General features: G+C 40.6%; 1 gene segment (V, D, J or C); it reads left to right on the forward strand.

The window, feature by feature from the left end:
• Window positions 1-9,025: 9,025 nt before the first annotated feature.
• On the forward strand, window positions 9,026-9,489 carry LOC141332993 (immunoglobulin kappa variable 3-11-like). The segment is given in 2 exon segments: window positions 9,026-9,071; window positions 9,176-9,489. Coding segments are annotated over 2 exon segments (360 nt in total).
• Window positions 9,490-16,981: the final 7,492 nt, after the last annotated feature.

Consider the following 16,981-nt stretch of genomic DNA (forward strand, 5'->3'; position numbering starts at 1 on the left):
ACTGCCCTTTGGTGTGGCTTCCAGTCCTGCCATCTTCCAACGAATTATGGAGGGGTTACTACAGGGTATTCCTGAGGTCGCGATATACCTTGATGACATTCTCATTACAGGCAGGAATGATCAAGCACATTTGCACACGCTGAGTGAGGTTCTGAGGCGGCTGGAAGACGGCGGGCTGAGGCTGAAAAGAGAAAAGTGCGCATTCATGCAGAGGGAGACCGAGTTTTTGGGTCATAGAGTGGATGCTACAGGTCTGCGTTCACTTCCGAACAAGGTAGAAGCTTTGCAAAAAGCCCCCGCTTCACGGAATGTCACTGAATTGAAAGCATATCTGGGTTTGCTTAACTACTACCACAGATTCATGCCAAACTTGTCAACCTTGCTGGCCCCCTTGCATAACCTTTTGCGAAAAAATGTAAAATGGCATTGGGGTAGTGAACAACACGAGGCGTTTGAGAAATCCAAGCAACTCATTCAGTCTCCCGAGGTACTTGTGCACTATGATACTCAAAAAGACCTCATCTTGGCCTTTGATGCGTCTCCCTATGGGGTGGGAGCTATTTTGTCACATCGAATGGAGGATGGTAAAGAGAGACCCATCAGTTTCATGTCCAGAACTCTCACTCCAGCATAACGCAACTACTCGCAGCTCGACAAAGAGGGGCTCTCTGTGATTTTTGGAATTCAGCGGTTCCACAAGTATTTGTTTGGAAGGAACTTCACCATTTGCACAGATCACAAACCGCTGTTATCCCTCTTTGGTGAAAAGAAAGCTGTTCCACAAATTGTGTCATCACGAATACAGAGGTGGGCAGTTATGATGCAGGCTTATGAGTACACTATTGTTTATAAGCCTGGAAAAGAGCATGCCAACGCTGATGCTTTGAGTAGATGTCCTCTTCCCGACATGGCCCCAGAAATGGGTTCAGAGGACAGAATATTAATGATGGAGGACATTCCTGTGGTATCTGTCGAGAAGGTTCGCACCTGGACTGGAAAGGACCCCATTCTCGCACAGATACGACTGGGGGTGCTGACAGGGGGGGCTTTTCAAAAAGAAAGTCCTGAATTCCAACCCTATGCTCCCAGACAAACAGAATTGAGTGTAGAGGATGGCTGTGTCTTGTGGGGGGCTCGAGTCATCATACCTCCACAGGGTCGCAAGGATGTCTTACAGCAACTGCATCAATGTCATCCTGGCATCTCTCGTATGAAAGCACTGGCGAGGAGTTATTTCTGGTGGCCAAAGCTGGATGAAGACATTGAGGCTTTGGCAAAGTGCTGTTCAACATGTCAGAAACACAGGAATGTACCAGCCACAGCGCCACTTCATCCATGGGAGTGGCCCGAAAAACCCTGGGAAAGGTTACACATCGTTACATACCTTTCCAAGGTTACATACCTTTCCATGCCTCTTCAAACGGCCTGGCTGAACATGCCGTTCAGACATTCAAAACTATGATGAAAAAGGCAGGGGAGGGGAGTGTGGCATCCAAAGTGGCAAGGGTACTGTTCAGCTACAGAATCACGCCACAGTCCACCACGGGAATCAGTCCGGCAGAGATGCTATTGGGAAGGAAACTGCGCTCCACGCTTGATCGATTGCATCCAAATTTGCAACAGAAAGTGCGTGACAAACAAGGCAAACAAAAGCAGTATCATGACAACAAATGGCCAGTCAGGAGTTTTCAAGTCGGAGATGCAGTTTTGACAAGAAACTTTAGTTATGGACCTAAGTGGATTCCTGGGTTCATTGCCAAAGTGTCGGGCCCTCTCTCATGCCAGGTCATGCTCGGAGATGGCAAAACAGTGCGCAGACATGTGGACCAGATTCTCTCTCAGGAGGGGGAAGGGTGGGAGATCACGTGACCCGCTGACAGTGATGGACGCTTGAGTCTGAAGCTTCCCGACCCCGTGTCAAAAACATTCGTTTAAGTTTGTAGTCTCGGCACAACTTTCTTATATTTGTTTTCCTGAATCTATTTACTTTCTGGTGATGGCTAAACGACAGCTTTTGCCGTCCTCTCCGGAGAAAAAACGGCAGAAAGAGCCGGTTAATGAATCGCTGCGTGCCATGATAGCCGACGAGCTAAAGCTACAATTCGGCGTCGTTCGGGAAATCTTTAAGGAGGAATTCCAACCGATCGCTGAAAGAATCGGATTCCTGGAGAAAGAGATGAGACGGATCAGTAATAACTTTGACAATATCCAGACAGCTGTTCGGAAAGTTAAACAAGACTCGGCCGAAGTTAGGCTGATCGTAGATACTTTTCAAGACAAGATGGCGAAACTGGAAGGTAAAAGTCGCCAGTGTAACATTCGTCTCGTCGGCCTTGTGGAAGGGGAAGAGGGCAGCGATGCTTTACAATTCATGCAAACTCAACTACCCCTGTGGATCCCGTCACTTAAAAACAGATCAATCGAGATAGACAGGGCGCATCGTATATATACCGGTGATACCAACAGGAGGAGTCCGCGAACCCTAATCTTCAAACTGCTTCGCTTCCAAGACAGAAACGCCATCCTTAACGGAGCACGAGCCGCTGGACAAATACTCCACAAGGGCAACTCGCTTCTCTTCTTTCCCGATTACAGCAATCAAACTGCCATGAAAAGACGCGAGATGAATCAGTCTAGGAAAAGACTCACGCAACTCGGGATCTCTTCCTTCATGATTTAACCTCTCTTCTCCAAACGCCGACTGAAGTGGAAACTTATGCGGACCATCAACAGGCACTCTCTACGCCTCAGCCTTTAGGCGACAGCACGCCAGTGGAAATGTTAACAGAGGCCAGCGCCTAATCTCCAGGAGGAGATATACAGACCGATATTATGACTATGCTGAGTACTACTTTTGTGTATTGTGATACCAAGTCGGCCGCGGGACTCGGGTGATCCTCTGTTATGTTGGCCACGTATCTAGACGTAGTTGTTGTGACGGCAGGTAGGAGAGTTTGTTCTTACTCTCTGCTTACTGCCTTTTTGTTCTGTTTTTGTTGTTGTTCCCTTATAGCTCCAGATGCCATGATCTTTACATGTATGTCCACAAATTTTTGTTTCTTATTTAGTAAAAGGTACAGTAATTTAACTGAATTATGGTTCTTAAAGTAATGTCTTGGAACGTCAATGGGTTAAATGGTACCATTAAGAGAACCAAATGTTTGGATTATTTAAAATCTAAACAGGTCTCCGTTGCATTAATACAGGAATCCCATTTGAAAACTTGTGATGTACACAGATTTCAAAATAGGTATTATAAATTAGCTTCCTTCTCTTCATCTGATAAGAAATCTAAAGGGGTTTTGATATTGATGGCCCGGCGTCTTCCTTTTTCCATGCATTGCTCTAGAAGTGATGCAGATGGTCGAATTACATGTGTACTTGGTACATGGTCTAATATTAAATGCGCTTTTGTTTCAGTTTACGCTCCCAACGAATGTGATACTGTGTTTTATGAACAGCTTGTCCGCATGTTAGTAAGTTTGAATGACTATCATCTCGTCATAGGAGGTGACTTCAATGCTGTGCTTAATCCCATACTGGATAGATCTCAGATATCGCATTCTGATCAGACCTCTTCAAAATTACTTAATGACTTTATAAAACAAGTCAATGTGTGTGACATATGGCGATTGAGGAATGAGGCAGTTAAAGACTATACCTTCTTCTCAGCTCGCCATAAATCCTACTCTCGCATTGATTATCTGCTCATATCGCCAGCCTTCATCCCATTTAGTGAAAACGCTGATATATTACCTCTTCTTCTTTCAGACCACTCCCCAGTTACACTATGTCTTCTCCCATTTTCTGTTCCCTCTGGAAGTAAACGTTGGAGGTTTAACACATCTCTACTTCATGAACAAGAATTTATATCACAACTGCGCACCTCCTTAATAGAGTTTATTGAACTGAACAGTAGCTCGACAAATAATCCTCAAGTGTTATGGGAGGTAACAAAATGTTTTATTCGAGGAAAATGCATTGCTTTCTCCTCTTTTCGGCAGAGGTCTAGGAATGGCCGTAGGATTGAGCTAGAAAGACAAGTTCAGGCGGTGGAACAGGATCTCAAAAATACATATTGTCAACAAAAAGAAAAATAATTAAATGCACTCAAATCAGAGTTAAAAGAGCTACTCTTATATAGAGCCCAATTTATTATGCACCGTACAAAACAGTCTTACTACTTTAATGGGGAAAGACCAAGTAAATTACTAGTGCTACGGATTAAACAGATGGAATCTAGAGCAAATATATACGCTATAAAGAAGGATGGCATATTACACACTCAATCCAAAGATATAAATCAGATCTTTAAATCTTACTATGAAAAACTATATACTTCTAATTCTTCCTCCAGTTATCAACAAAATATATCTTTTCTTCAGCAGTTTCCCCTCCCCAAATTTGATGAACATCACTTAGAGATGCTAAATGGCCCACTGTCATCAGTGGAACTGAAATTGGCTCTAGACTCCATGCCAAAGAATAAAGCTCCAGGTAGTGACGGAATTCCTCCGGAACTAATTTCCGCCATCTGGGATATAGTATCGCCACTTATTCTTGATTCTTTTATCTTTGCAATTGAAAATGGAACCTTTCATAAGGACCAAAACACAGCTCTTATAACCCTTTTACTTAAGAAGGGCAAAGATCCCTTAGAATGTGCCAGTTATCGGCCTATTAGTTTAATCAACACAGATGCAAAACTCTTTGCTAATACTTTAGCCCTCAGACTAAGTAATTGTATAGATAAAATCATAAACTACGACCAGTCTGGTTTTCTTAAAGATCGCTTCGCCTCCGATAACATTAGGCGACTCCTACATATTATACATAGGTCCAGTTCCTATCAGACCTCATCCGCGGTTATCTCGTTGGACGCGGAGAAGGCCTTTGATAGGATCGAATGGAGTTTTCTTTGGGCGGTTCTTGATCATGTAGGGGCGGGACAGGGATTTATTAAAATGGTCAAAACGCTTTACAATTGCTGTTCAGCATGGGTTCTTACAGGCTCTTTAACATCTTCCTCTTTTGCCCTGGGCCGGGGCACCCGCCAAGGATGCCCATTATCGCCCTTGCTCTTTACTTTATCAGTGGAACCACTGGCACAAGCAGTACGTCAAACTTCAACTATACAACCCATTACCTGCGTAAACACCTTACACAAAATTTCTCTCTATGCTGACGATATTTTGCTTTATGTTTCTAATATTTCTGTGTCTGTTCCTGAGTGTCTAAACCTCTTCGACTTATTTGGCAATCTCTCAGGTTACAAAATAAATTGGAGTAAATCTGCCTTTATGCCTCTGAATGAGGCAGCCAGACAAGAATCTAGTAGTTTACCTCCCCTGATTCCCATAGCCAAACAGTTTACATATTTGGGTATTACTATATTTCCCTCTATACATCTCATTTCCAATTGTAATTATAAACCTCTCCTGAATAAGATCAAGGAGGACTTAGACAGGTGGTCCCCTCTATGTTTAGCTCTTCACGGAAGAATATCTACAATCAAAATGAATGCTTCCCAGGGTTAATTTTTTATTTTCCATGTTACCTCTTCCACCGCCTGAAAGTTTTTTCAAGGAGCTTAATACGGCTACTTCTAGATTTATATGGAGGAAGAAAAAACCCAGAATCCGACTTAAGACGATGCAGCGTAAGAAATTAGATGGAGGTCTGTCATTTCCTAATTTTGAAGTATACAATTTAGCTTTTCAGCTAAGGGGAATCAAATCCTGGGCGAACTCAGATTCTTTAGTTCCATGGCGAGTTCTGGAGGCGAATATTATTCATCCTGTCCGCTTACAAGATATCCTCTTCTCAGGTATTTCAAAATCCCTAAAGAAAACTTATGGACCAATTATTCAACATTCACTGGATGCATGGAAAAAGGTGGAGATAATTACAGGTGGCCCTTTTTTATATACTAAGACAACTCCAATATGGCATAATAATCGTTTATGCACGGGTAACAAACCTTTTGTTTTTAAAGCTTGGTCTGATGCTGGGGTTCATACATTGAATGACATCTATTGTGATAATGGTCTCAAATCATTTCAGGAACTAAGTGCAGAATTCTCTTTACCTGGATCTTCTTTCTTTCTATATTTGAGACTAAGGTCAGCTTTAAAGGCTTACGGTGTTCCCTGGGATACCGATGTGTTACTGCATCCTCTGTGGGAGTGGTTGGATATTAATACTCCCTCTAGTGGTTTAGTTTCCAAGATTTATAATACAATTCTTTTACTGCAGTATACGTATATTCCAGCAATTTACTCTTGGGAAAGGGATGGTTTTGCTCAACCTGATTGGGATGTGGTATGGGCCAGATGTTTTACTGCTTCTAAAAATCTTGCACATCAGATGATACATTATAAATGTATCAATAGGGCCTATATTACTCCCAGTGTACTATATAAGATGAAGGTTAGATCTGATCCATATTGTCATTTATGTAATGGCACTTCAATAGGCTCTTTCCTGCACATGTTCTGGGAATGCCCAGCGGTGGTTCATTTTTGGAAATTTGTATGTTCTATTCTTTCGGACTTTCTGCATTTAAATATACCTCGAGATCCCTTACTTTTTCTATTGTTAGATGATTCCAATCTCCAGTTGAATGCTCATCAAAAACGGACTTTATCAGCTGCAAGTACTGCCGCCAAAAAGACTATTTTGAAGCTATGGATCGAACCTTCCACTCCCACAACTTCCATTTGGCTATCATACTTCAGAGACATTGCCATGCTGGAAGGTACCACTGCTAGGCTCAATAGCGCAAAAGACAATACTATTCAGAGTTGGACAAATATTGCTGTGATGTTGCTAGATAGGTTAAAAAGTTGACATCCTTATACCTATCTGACTTTTATTTCTCATATATTTTGAAAAAAAATTTTTTTTTTCCTTCTTTTATTGTACAAGTGGACAGCTTCATGGCATCTGTTTGTACATAGTTTTTTGTTTTGAACCATGAATCGTGATGCTTCCGAAGTGAAACTAAAAAATTTGAATAAAAATGTTGATCACAAAAAAGGAGGGGGAAGGGTTACAGTCAAAGGAGAAGGGGTCTGGGGATGTGCCTTTAGACACCTCTGTAGGAAGTGGGATGGACTCTGTTGGTAGGGACATTGTGACAGTGCCAGTGGATTTGGGTTCTCAGGACCAACCAGGGACTGTTGAGAGAGAAACCCTGAATTTAGTCCCAGAGGTGCGTAGGTCCCAAAGGACTGCTCAAAAGCCCAAACACTTGGAAGACTTTGTGTTGTGAAATAATAATAATAATAATAATAATAATAATAATAATAATAATAATAATAATAATAATAATAATAACAAAAGAAACAGAAACAGAAGTAAACTGGTTATATTGAAAAGTAGTTGGTTGGTGGTGTTTTCTTTTAAGGGGGGAAGAATGTAGTAATTTGGAATGTGATGTTCCAAGTAAGTATTATTTTTGTTCTGATTAAAAGTAAACCAACCAAATGTTTATTAAGTTTGTAATATCTTTATGTTTATTGTTTTACTTAAAACACAGGTCCTGCGTGACGCACAGAAAAAATATTTATACCCGTATGCTCTAATGTTGTAGGAGAGCGCAATAAAGCTTGCTGCATATGTTTGTACCTGCCATCACGTCTCAGTCTGATTTTTGTGCCAGGGACAAGTTATCACAGGTTTAGTTCAGGGTTCCTGCTGAGTTTAGCGCCAACCCTAATCAGACACACGTGAGAAAACTCATCAAGGTCTTCAGGATCCCTAGAAAATCACAGCGAAGTGATGCCCTCTCCAAATACTCATACTAGCAGTCTCTGCACTTAACCAATCTACTACTTATATAACATATTTCCTGTATTGGCCCAAGTGTTCAAGTGAGCATGAAGACCGCAAGTGTGTGTAGAACTTTTGATTACTTGATGGGAAACACTTACGGTGTTGTAAAAATGCAAGTGTTTACAAAGCTTTATTTTTATTTTAAACTGTTCAGTAGTCACAATTTAACTTTTGGTCTTCTAATTAAGTGATAAAAAGCAGTTGCAAATGTTTTACAATATAAATATACTCATCTTTGCTTCAATAAAAAGTGCAACACTTTGTTTTACTACCAAATTATATGTAATATCTAATTATTATTAATATTTAACTTACATTGGAAAGGTTTCTGTGACCTCTCGTGAGATCTCAGCAAAATGTCTTATGATTTATTGCATGATGGGATACACTTAGCCTATTAGCCTTAGTTTGACCAAGGATTGATAGCTAAAAAAAATTCTGATGTTGTTTGTGAAAAGCAGAGCAAATGTTAGATGAGAGAGAGTAAAGCTCAGTGTGGAGAATGAATGGAGTCTCTCATGCTGCTCCAGCTGTTCAGACCGTTCTTCTGCAGGACTCCAGCACTGCTGTCCTGAGACCTGATGCTCCTGAACACCGTCAGCTCTGACTCCAGTCTGAAGGGACATCTGTGTTCAGTGCTGCTGATCTTTGTAGACATCTCTTCACACTCACTGTAGGAGAGATGATGCCAGCTCTGCTCTATTTCAAATGAAGAAGACAGAGAGAAAAAAAATCTTGCTTACATAAAAAAAAAAAAAAAAAAAAATTGCATAAATGATTTTAATATAATTTATGGAGTATATATATTTTTTCTTTATTAACACAAAAAACTAATTATGAATAAAATGTGAGTAAAAAATAAAACATGAATAAAATACATGTGAATACTAGCTGAATGAGAATATTTACATGTTAAAACAACATCAAACATTCATTATTATCTGTCTGTTTTCTACAGTTCATATTCATATTATCAGTATTAAAGCTTATAATTTTTTGTAGAACATAAACATGAATGAAATAATTCATCTGCGATCTGAGACTGACAGCTGCCTGTTGTGTGCGTGAAGAACATTTACATGAGAGACACTTTGCATGAGAGTGTTTATAGAGCTGTGAGTTTAACACTTCATGACTGACAGCAGAACACAACACAATCTTCATCATCACACAAGACAAAACTACAACAATGAACATCCTCATCCTCATCTGGACACTCACACTTTTGGCTCAAGGTTTGTAGTAAATTTTCCATAACAACAATTAAACTAATTCTTTTAAAATGGGAAATATACATCATTTTAATTCTTGTCTTGTCTTTTGTTTTGTTTCCTTTCAGAGAGTAGAGGACAGTACACTGTAACCCAGAGTCCATCAATAACAGCAGTTCAAGGACAAGAAGTAAGAATAAACTGTAAAGTCAGCAGTTCAGTGTATTACTTAGACTGGTACTTTCAGAAACCTGGAGAAGCTCCTAAACTCCTCATATATGATGCATCAAACCGTTACACTGGAACTCCATCTAGATTCAGTGGCAGTGGATCCGGCACTGATTTCACTCTGACCATCAGTGGAGTCCAGACTGAAGATGCAGGAGATTATTACTGTCAGAGTTTCCACTGGCCGGGTAGCACTAAGGTGTTCACACAGTGATAAAGAGTCGTACAAAAACCTCCGTCACACACAACACAATCACACACAACAGCTATGAATAAACACAATTGAAATGAATGAAAGAAAAATAAACTTGTGTCATGGTGTGCTGGGGGTGAGGAGCCAGGGGGAAACACGCAGGAGCTAGGAGTACAAACAAACAAACTTATTTATTTTAAAATAAACAGAAATCTAGGAATACAAACACCACAACGTAACTTCAAGACCGGACAAGGGAACAAACGACTACTTAAAGGGTAGCAAAGGGGAGTGGCAACTTAACAAGGACAGGTGTAAACAATCAAGGTAATGAGGGGGAAGTCCAAATATGGGCATAAGGGGAAACCAATACAAACTGAACAACAGGGGGAGACAAAGGAAGAAACCAAAACATGAGAAACACAACAAAACAGTCCATGATCCTGACAACCTGTAATAAATATATCAGTTTATTTGTATTTATTATTCATATTTTTTTAATATAGTTAAAAAACAAACAGACTTACCGAGCACCAGTTTGCTTCCTCCGCTGAATGTGTACCACAGTGATACAATCTAATGAAACGTTTGTACAAAAACCTTTATTTCACTTGAGTGCACACAAACTCCAGCAGAAAAGAGCAAACAGCACTTTAGCACACTTATACATCAGAAAGGTTTTTTATTGAGAATTAATGGAGGTTTAGATGTACATCAGTTTTTCTTTGATTGCTATAACAGTGTCTTTAAGGCAAGGCAAGGCAAGGCAAGTTTATTTATATAGCACATTTCATACACAATGGTAATTCAAAGTGTTGATGAATTTGATGAATTTTAAGATGAATTTGTGTCCACTCAGCACTGCTTGCTCTTTTGTTCTAGTGTATTATTGATACTGCAGCTGTGTATGGTAATGCTGATAATGAAACATGAAAATGAGCAAAGTTAAAGAGACTTTACATTTCTAAATTTATATTAAAGGTGCCATAGAATGCATTAATACAATATTTTAAATTGTTCTCTGATATTTACATTGAAGGTATATGGCATAGGAAAGGGCAAAAAATCTCCAGAAATGGTCAAAAAAGTCCATTTACAACCCTAGGATTTGTCCCTAGAATTAAATGGTCTGTTATTACCTTATTTGGAAGGTTCATGAATATTAAAGAGCTCTGCTCTGATTGGCTGTTTCACAGAGCTGCTCATCTCAATAGCTCGCACATGGAGGAAAATATTTAATTACGGAGCTCTAGCCGCTTTTAATATGCGGTTTATTGAAACTGCCGTTTTGAATCCGCGACATTTTACTCTCACTTTTGTGATTGCATGTGCTCTGTGTAACGTTATACTGCAGCGACACAAGTACTTACCACACAAGTTTAGATGCTTGTTAGTGATGCTCAGGATGTTTATGTGGTAAGTGAAATCCTATGTACTGCAATGTAACAGGCTAGCGCTAGCATTAAGCTAACCATGTCTCTTCAGTGGCTCGCCTTATTTTACTGATGTACTGACCTTACTGATGATTGGTCTATGCAAATGTTGGTGGCATAACTATTAACGATCGCGACTATTACATAATAGTGGGTGTTATGTTAGGATTAGCCTATTTTTCAGTGGTCTTTTGCATATATAATAATGCACACACACAGTAGTGAACACACATCCGTAGCAGTGGGTACTCATATTGCTATTGCTGCAGCGCTCAGGAAGCAGTTGTGGGTTCGGTGCCTTGCTCAAGGGTCTCACCAATCATGGTACTGAAGGTGGAGGGAGCGTTGGATGTTTCTAAATAGTATGCTAATAGTTGAGCTTTTAAGTCATATGCTTAACACAAGCATACTTTAAGTGAGGTTTTAGAGTATTTATAGAAAACATACCTTTTTTGAATCTTATTTTAATTGTACTACTACTTAAAGCATATTTTGTGTACTTTGTGTAAGAAGATAACAACATGACTTAGGTTTTATAGGGTTTATATTATAAGTACTTTATAATCATGTGTAGGCCTGCTGCAATGTGTTTGAAATATTTTCATAATGAACGTGCTTCAATCTTTATTTCAAAGTAAGATATTTTAAAAAACATTTTTTAGAAAATGTAGTATGCTTTATAAAGCACATTAATTCACTACCGCATAAATACAAATACATAATATTTCTCACAATGTATAAACTTCCATTGTATTGTAAAAAAAAAAAAAAAGAAAAGAAAAAAAGTGCTTTCTGTAACGTGAGGGGTCAGGACAACAAATTATTACAAAACGTGGTCGAGACAGGCAGGGTCGAACACCAGCAAACAGTATCATCAAAGAGTAATCCGATAAGCAGGCAAGGGTCAGGGCAGGCGGCGAATGATCAAAAAGAAGGAAAGAGTCCAGGGTCGAAAAAACACAGGGAAACTAGAAAACACGGTAAAGGAAACACAGGAACTAGGGAAAGGCTAAACAACAATCAGCCAACAGAGGAGTGAGGGAGTGACTTAAATATGAGCACAAGGGGACACATGACAAAACCAACCAATGGGAAACGGACACATGAAACAGAGGAACCAATCAGAATATGACACACAGACAAGGGTAACACATGGGAAGATAGAGTTCACAGAGTCCGGGCTGGAGTGCCCTCTACTGGAGTTCATGGATACTCCAGCTGGTGATTGTAACACTTTTACTAGATTTTCAGTAACTTTTTACCCCTGGAAAATTGCATTTTAATGCTTATATTCAGTGATGTAATATTCATAGTATGGCATAACTGAAATGTTCTACAAATGGATAAAAAAGAGCTCCCATAGCATTTCATTAATCTTTTATGTGTTATGTATTATGGTCCAGATATTACAAATGCTGCTGTACTATTTTTTATGCACTCCAGCATTTTATGTTTATGTTTAATAATTTATGTTTAAAATTTTTTGCATCTTTTATACTATTTTAAAACAGGGAAAAAGCAGATTAATAATAAACTAGTAATGTAATGCTAATGCATTTCTAATTAGCTAAAGTGTTATTGAAATGTTATCGAATCACATTAAAATTAAGTATTTAAAGAATATTTTAAATGTATTGTAAAATGTATTGCACTAAATGTACTTGAAGTGGTTCCAATTTAACAAAATTTGATTTATTTAAATATATTCAAAATAGCTAAAAATTTATCTTAAGCATATCTTTAAATATGCTTAATATGGTTATTGTTTAAAAATAATACATTATACAAAAAGTACTATTTAAATACATTTCCTTTTCACCTGGGCTGCTTGACTTACAGCAGAAGTGAAACTGGTGTGTTTCAGTCCAGATCATGTAAGCAATCAAACAGTGACACTGGGAGTGTGGGCTGAAAATCCCATTTGCATTGTCAGGGTGAAGTGACTCTGATCCTCTCAGAATAGAAAAAAAATCGAAATTGTATGTTTTTAATGGAGAATTTAAAAGAAAGACTTACATTTTTCCACCAGTTTAGTTCCTCCACCAAAAGTCCACCACAGTGCTACAATCTAATGAAACGCTCGTACAAAAACCTCTATTCCACTCGAATGAACAAAAACTCCAGCAGAGAGAGCAAACAACACTTCAACACACTGATAGTAGAAACACCTCAGCTGTTAACAAGCAGGTTTGTTTAACTACTAATTGATTTTTGCTTCAGTCTATAATTCATCATGTGTGTACTACATGAACATATGTGTTGTAATCTTTCCTCACTCTCACCTCTTTCTCACACAAATTCAAACACACCTTTAACACAAGATTTAAAGGTCTAATTCTAGCCATTAACAAACTCCTAATTGGCTGCTTATTAATAGTTAGTAAGGTAGTTGTTAAGTTTACGTATTGGATCAGATTAGGGATGTAGAATATGGTCATGTAGAATAAGTGCTTTATAAGTACTAATAATAGCCATGATAATAAGTATTGTGTTTGAATTTCTGTTGTGAGTTTATTATGAAAGACTACATTTGCTGTATTCTACTTCTTTGTCATTCTCCTCTGTTATACAGCAACACATTACAGACTGCTGCTTACAGAATAAATAAATCTGTCACAAGGAGAGTCAGAGACGTGCGGATCCAATTGCAGCATTTATTGAGAATAGTCAACAGGCAGGAATAATCACCAGGAAAACAGGAACAACGTAGGAAATCCAGGAAACAGTTCGATACACAGGCAATGGTCGCAATGGCAGGTAGCAGGAATCGTCAACGGGGTACACAGTCCAGAGTCATACACAGAGAAACCAACACAAGGGAAAACGCTCGGAATTACGACCATAGGGAACGGTAAGACTTCGCAAGGTGGCTGTGTGTGTGAGTGGCTTAAATGCAGACAGTGTGATGAGGTGCAGCAATAAGTAAAGTGAGACCAGGTGAATGCAGTGATTAGAGCAGTGGCTTGTGGGGAATGAAGTCCATGAAGTGTGGTGCAAGAGTACATGAAGACAGGATAGACCAGATACGTGACAGAGCCACTCCCCAAGGAGCGGCTTCCAGACGCTCTAACCACCTAATACAACCTGGAGGGTGGTGGAGCGGAGGCGGAACAGTCCATGCATGAGCTCCGTGACCAGAACCGGGCAGACAGGAATCTCAGGACGACTGGCTGGAACCAGCGGAGGCTCTGGAAGGCTGGGCGGAACCCGCGGAGGCTCTGGAAGGCCGGGCGGGACCAGCGGAGGCTCTGGAAGGCCGGGCGGAACCAGCAGAGACACTGGAAGGCTGGGCGGGACCAGCGGAGGCTCTGGAAGGCCGGGCGGGACCAGCGGAGGCTCTGGAAGGCCGGGCGGAACCAGCGGAGGCTCTGGAAGGCCGGGCGGGACCAGCGGAGGCTCTGGAAGGCTGGGCGGAACCAGCGGAGGCTCTGGAAGGCTGGGCGGAACCAGCGGAGGCTCTGGAAGACTGGGCTGAACCAGCGGAGGCTCTGGAAGACTGGGCTGAACCAGCGGAGGCTCTGGAAGACTGGGCTGAACCAGCGGAGGCTCTGGAAGACTGGGCTGAACCAGCGGAGGCTCTGGAAGACTGAGCTGAACCAGCGGAGGCTCTGGAAGGCTGGGCGGAACCAGCGGAGGCTCTGGCAGACTGGGCTGAACCAGCGGAGGCTCTGGAAGACTGGGCTGAACCAGCGGAGGCTCTGGAAGACTGGGCTGAACCAGCGGAGGCTCTGGAAGACTGAGCTGAACCAGCGGAGGCTCTGGAAGGCTGGGCTGAACCAGCGGAGGCTCTGGGAGGCTGGTTGGGAGACCAGCTGCTCGAGCCGACAGCAGCGGTGGGTCCTCCACGCTAGACATTAACCTTTGCCAAGCCGTGGTAAAATGTGGGTGCTGTGGTTCTGGGCTAGCGGCCATCTTGTGTGGTGGCTCTGAGCTGGAGTTTACTGTGGGGACATTGTTGTCGTCTTCTTCTTGAATTCCCACAGTAAAAAGAGAGCCACTCATTTGCAGAGCAAAGTCAATGTAAGTTTGTAGAGTCCAGCCAGGTTCAAACGTGGGCATCAGTGAAGCCAAAGGCTCTAAGAGTCCTCCACGGAAAAAAATCATCAGGCAGCCATCATCCATAGTAGACTGATTAGCCAATTCGATGAAGTCCATCACATACTCCTCAATAGTCCGCTCACCCTGCTTGAGACGCATGATCTGTACAGTGGGGTTCGTGCTGGAACCGGATGACACCATACTAGCTGCTGGATCCTTGTAGCGGCGAAGTCTTCTGTCACAAGGAGAGTCAGAGACGTGTGGATCCAATTGCAGCATTTATTGAGAATAGTCAACAGGCAGGAATGATCACCAGGAAAACAGGAACAACGTAGGAAATCCAGGAAACAGTTCGATACACAGGCAATAGTCGCAATGGCAGGTAGCAGGAATCGTCAACGGGGTACACAGTCCAGAGTCATACACAGAGAAACCAACACAAGGGAAAACGCTCGGAATTACGACCATAGGGAACGGTAAGACTTCAAGGTGGCTGTGTGTGTGAGTGGCTTAAATGCAGACAGTGTGATGAGGTGCAGCAATAAGTAAAGTGAGAGCAGGTGAATGCAGTGATTAGAGCAGTGGCTTGTGGGGAATGAAGTCCATGAAGTGTGGTGCAAGAGTACATGAAGACAGGATAGACCAGATACGTGACAAAATCATTGGTGAATTATGTGTGTGAGGATGATATTTCTGCAACAGTTTTTGTGTGATGTTTCATTCATGATTATACGCATCAGTATAACGAACAAAAACACTGTCAAATTAGTCAGTGAAATATCAACAAAAATGTTGTACTTATTGCAAAATGATTCAACAATTGTTACTAAACAGCTATATTAGTCAATGTAAAGTGATGTATTCTATATTTTTATTGTATTTGATTTTGTCATCAGCTCAAGCTGTAGTAAATCCTGCCCACTTGTTTGCATTGTCAGCAGCTGCTTCAGTGCTCTGAGAGTGTTTATAGAGCTGTGAGTTTAACACTTCATGACTGACAGCAGAACACAACACAATCTTCATCATCACACAAGACAAAACATCAACAATGAACAACATCATCCTCATCTGGACCATTGCAGTGTTTATTGAAGGTGAAATGCCAATTTTTGACAATAATATTATGCTCTTGTTGTCTTATAGCATTATTAATATACCAATATTGTGCTATAAATGAGATTTACACATTCATTGGTTTTCTTTTCTTTTCCTCAGAATCCAGTGGAATCACTCTGACTCAGCCTAAAGTTAAAACTGTCCAGCTCGGTCAAACAGCTACAATAGAATGTAGTATGGATGTAGGACTAACCTCTAATGACTTGTTCTGGTATCAGCAGAAACCTGGAGAAACTCCTAAACTCCTCGTTTATTACATAAGAAACCTTTTTTCAGGCACTCCACCTAGATTCAGTGGCAGTGGATCTGACTATGGAAGTGATTTCACTCTGACCATCAGTGGAGTTCAGACTGAAGATGCTGGAGATTATTACTGTCAGAGTTACCACAACATCAACAGTAAACGCGTGTTCACACAGTGATAAAGAGTCGTACAAAAACCTCCGTCAGTCAGAGTCACAGTGACTGCACTGATACAGATGAGAGATACTGCAGCTGCTGATGGGAGGATGTGATTAAACACATTTACTTTATTTATTATTTACTTTTGGCTTTTTTTTTAATTTGATGTGTCATTATAGGTTCTTCAAATCAGTGCTGGAAAAGTATGCACTGTTAGACCTTATAAGGCATTTTTACAGTAGTATACTGGAACACTGTTGCCAACTAGTTGTTGTAGGTCATACATCTACAAAAGCTTTTATTGAGGTTGAATTTTTGTAAATCACCATTAGGATTGTCAGTGTTACTTTTAGTTGTGCTGTTAGTTAATCAGTTTTTACATTTTAGTTTTTTTTTTCCTGAATGTGTGCTCTTAACATGTTTGAATGATAGGCCAAACTGTAGGCCAATCTGTGACCTTATGGTGAAAAAACTATCATGAAGTGGTGTGAATCTGCCAGTGGTGAGATCTTGACAGATTTGAG

This window comes from Garra rufa, chromosome 4 (genome assembly GCF_049309525.1).
Source record: "Garra rufa chromosome 4, GarRuf1.0, whole genome shotgun sequence".
NCBI lineage: Eukaryota > Metazoa > Chordata > Actinopteri > Cypriniformes > Cyprinidae > Garra > Garra rufa.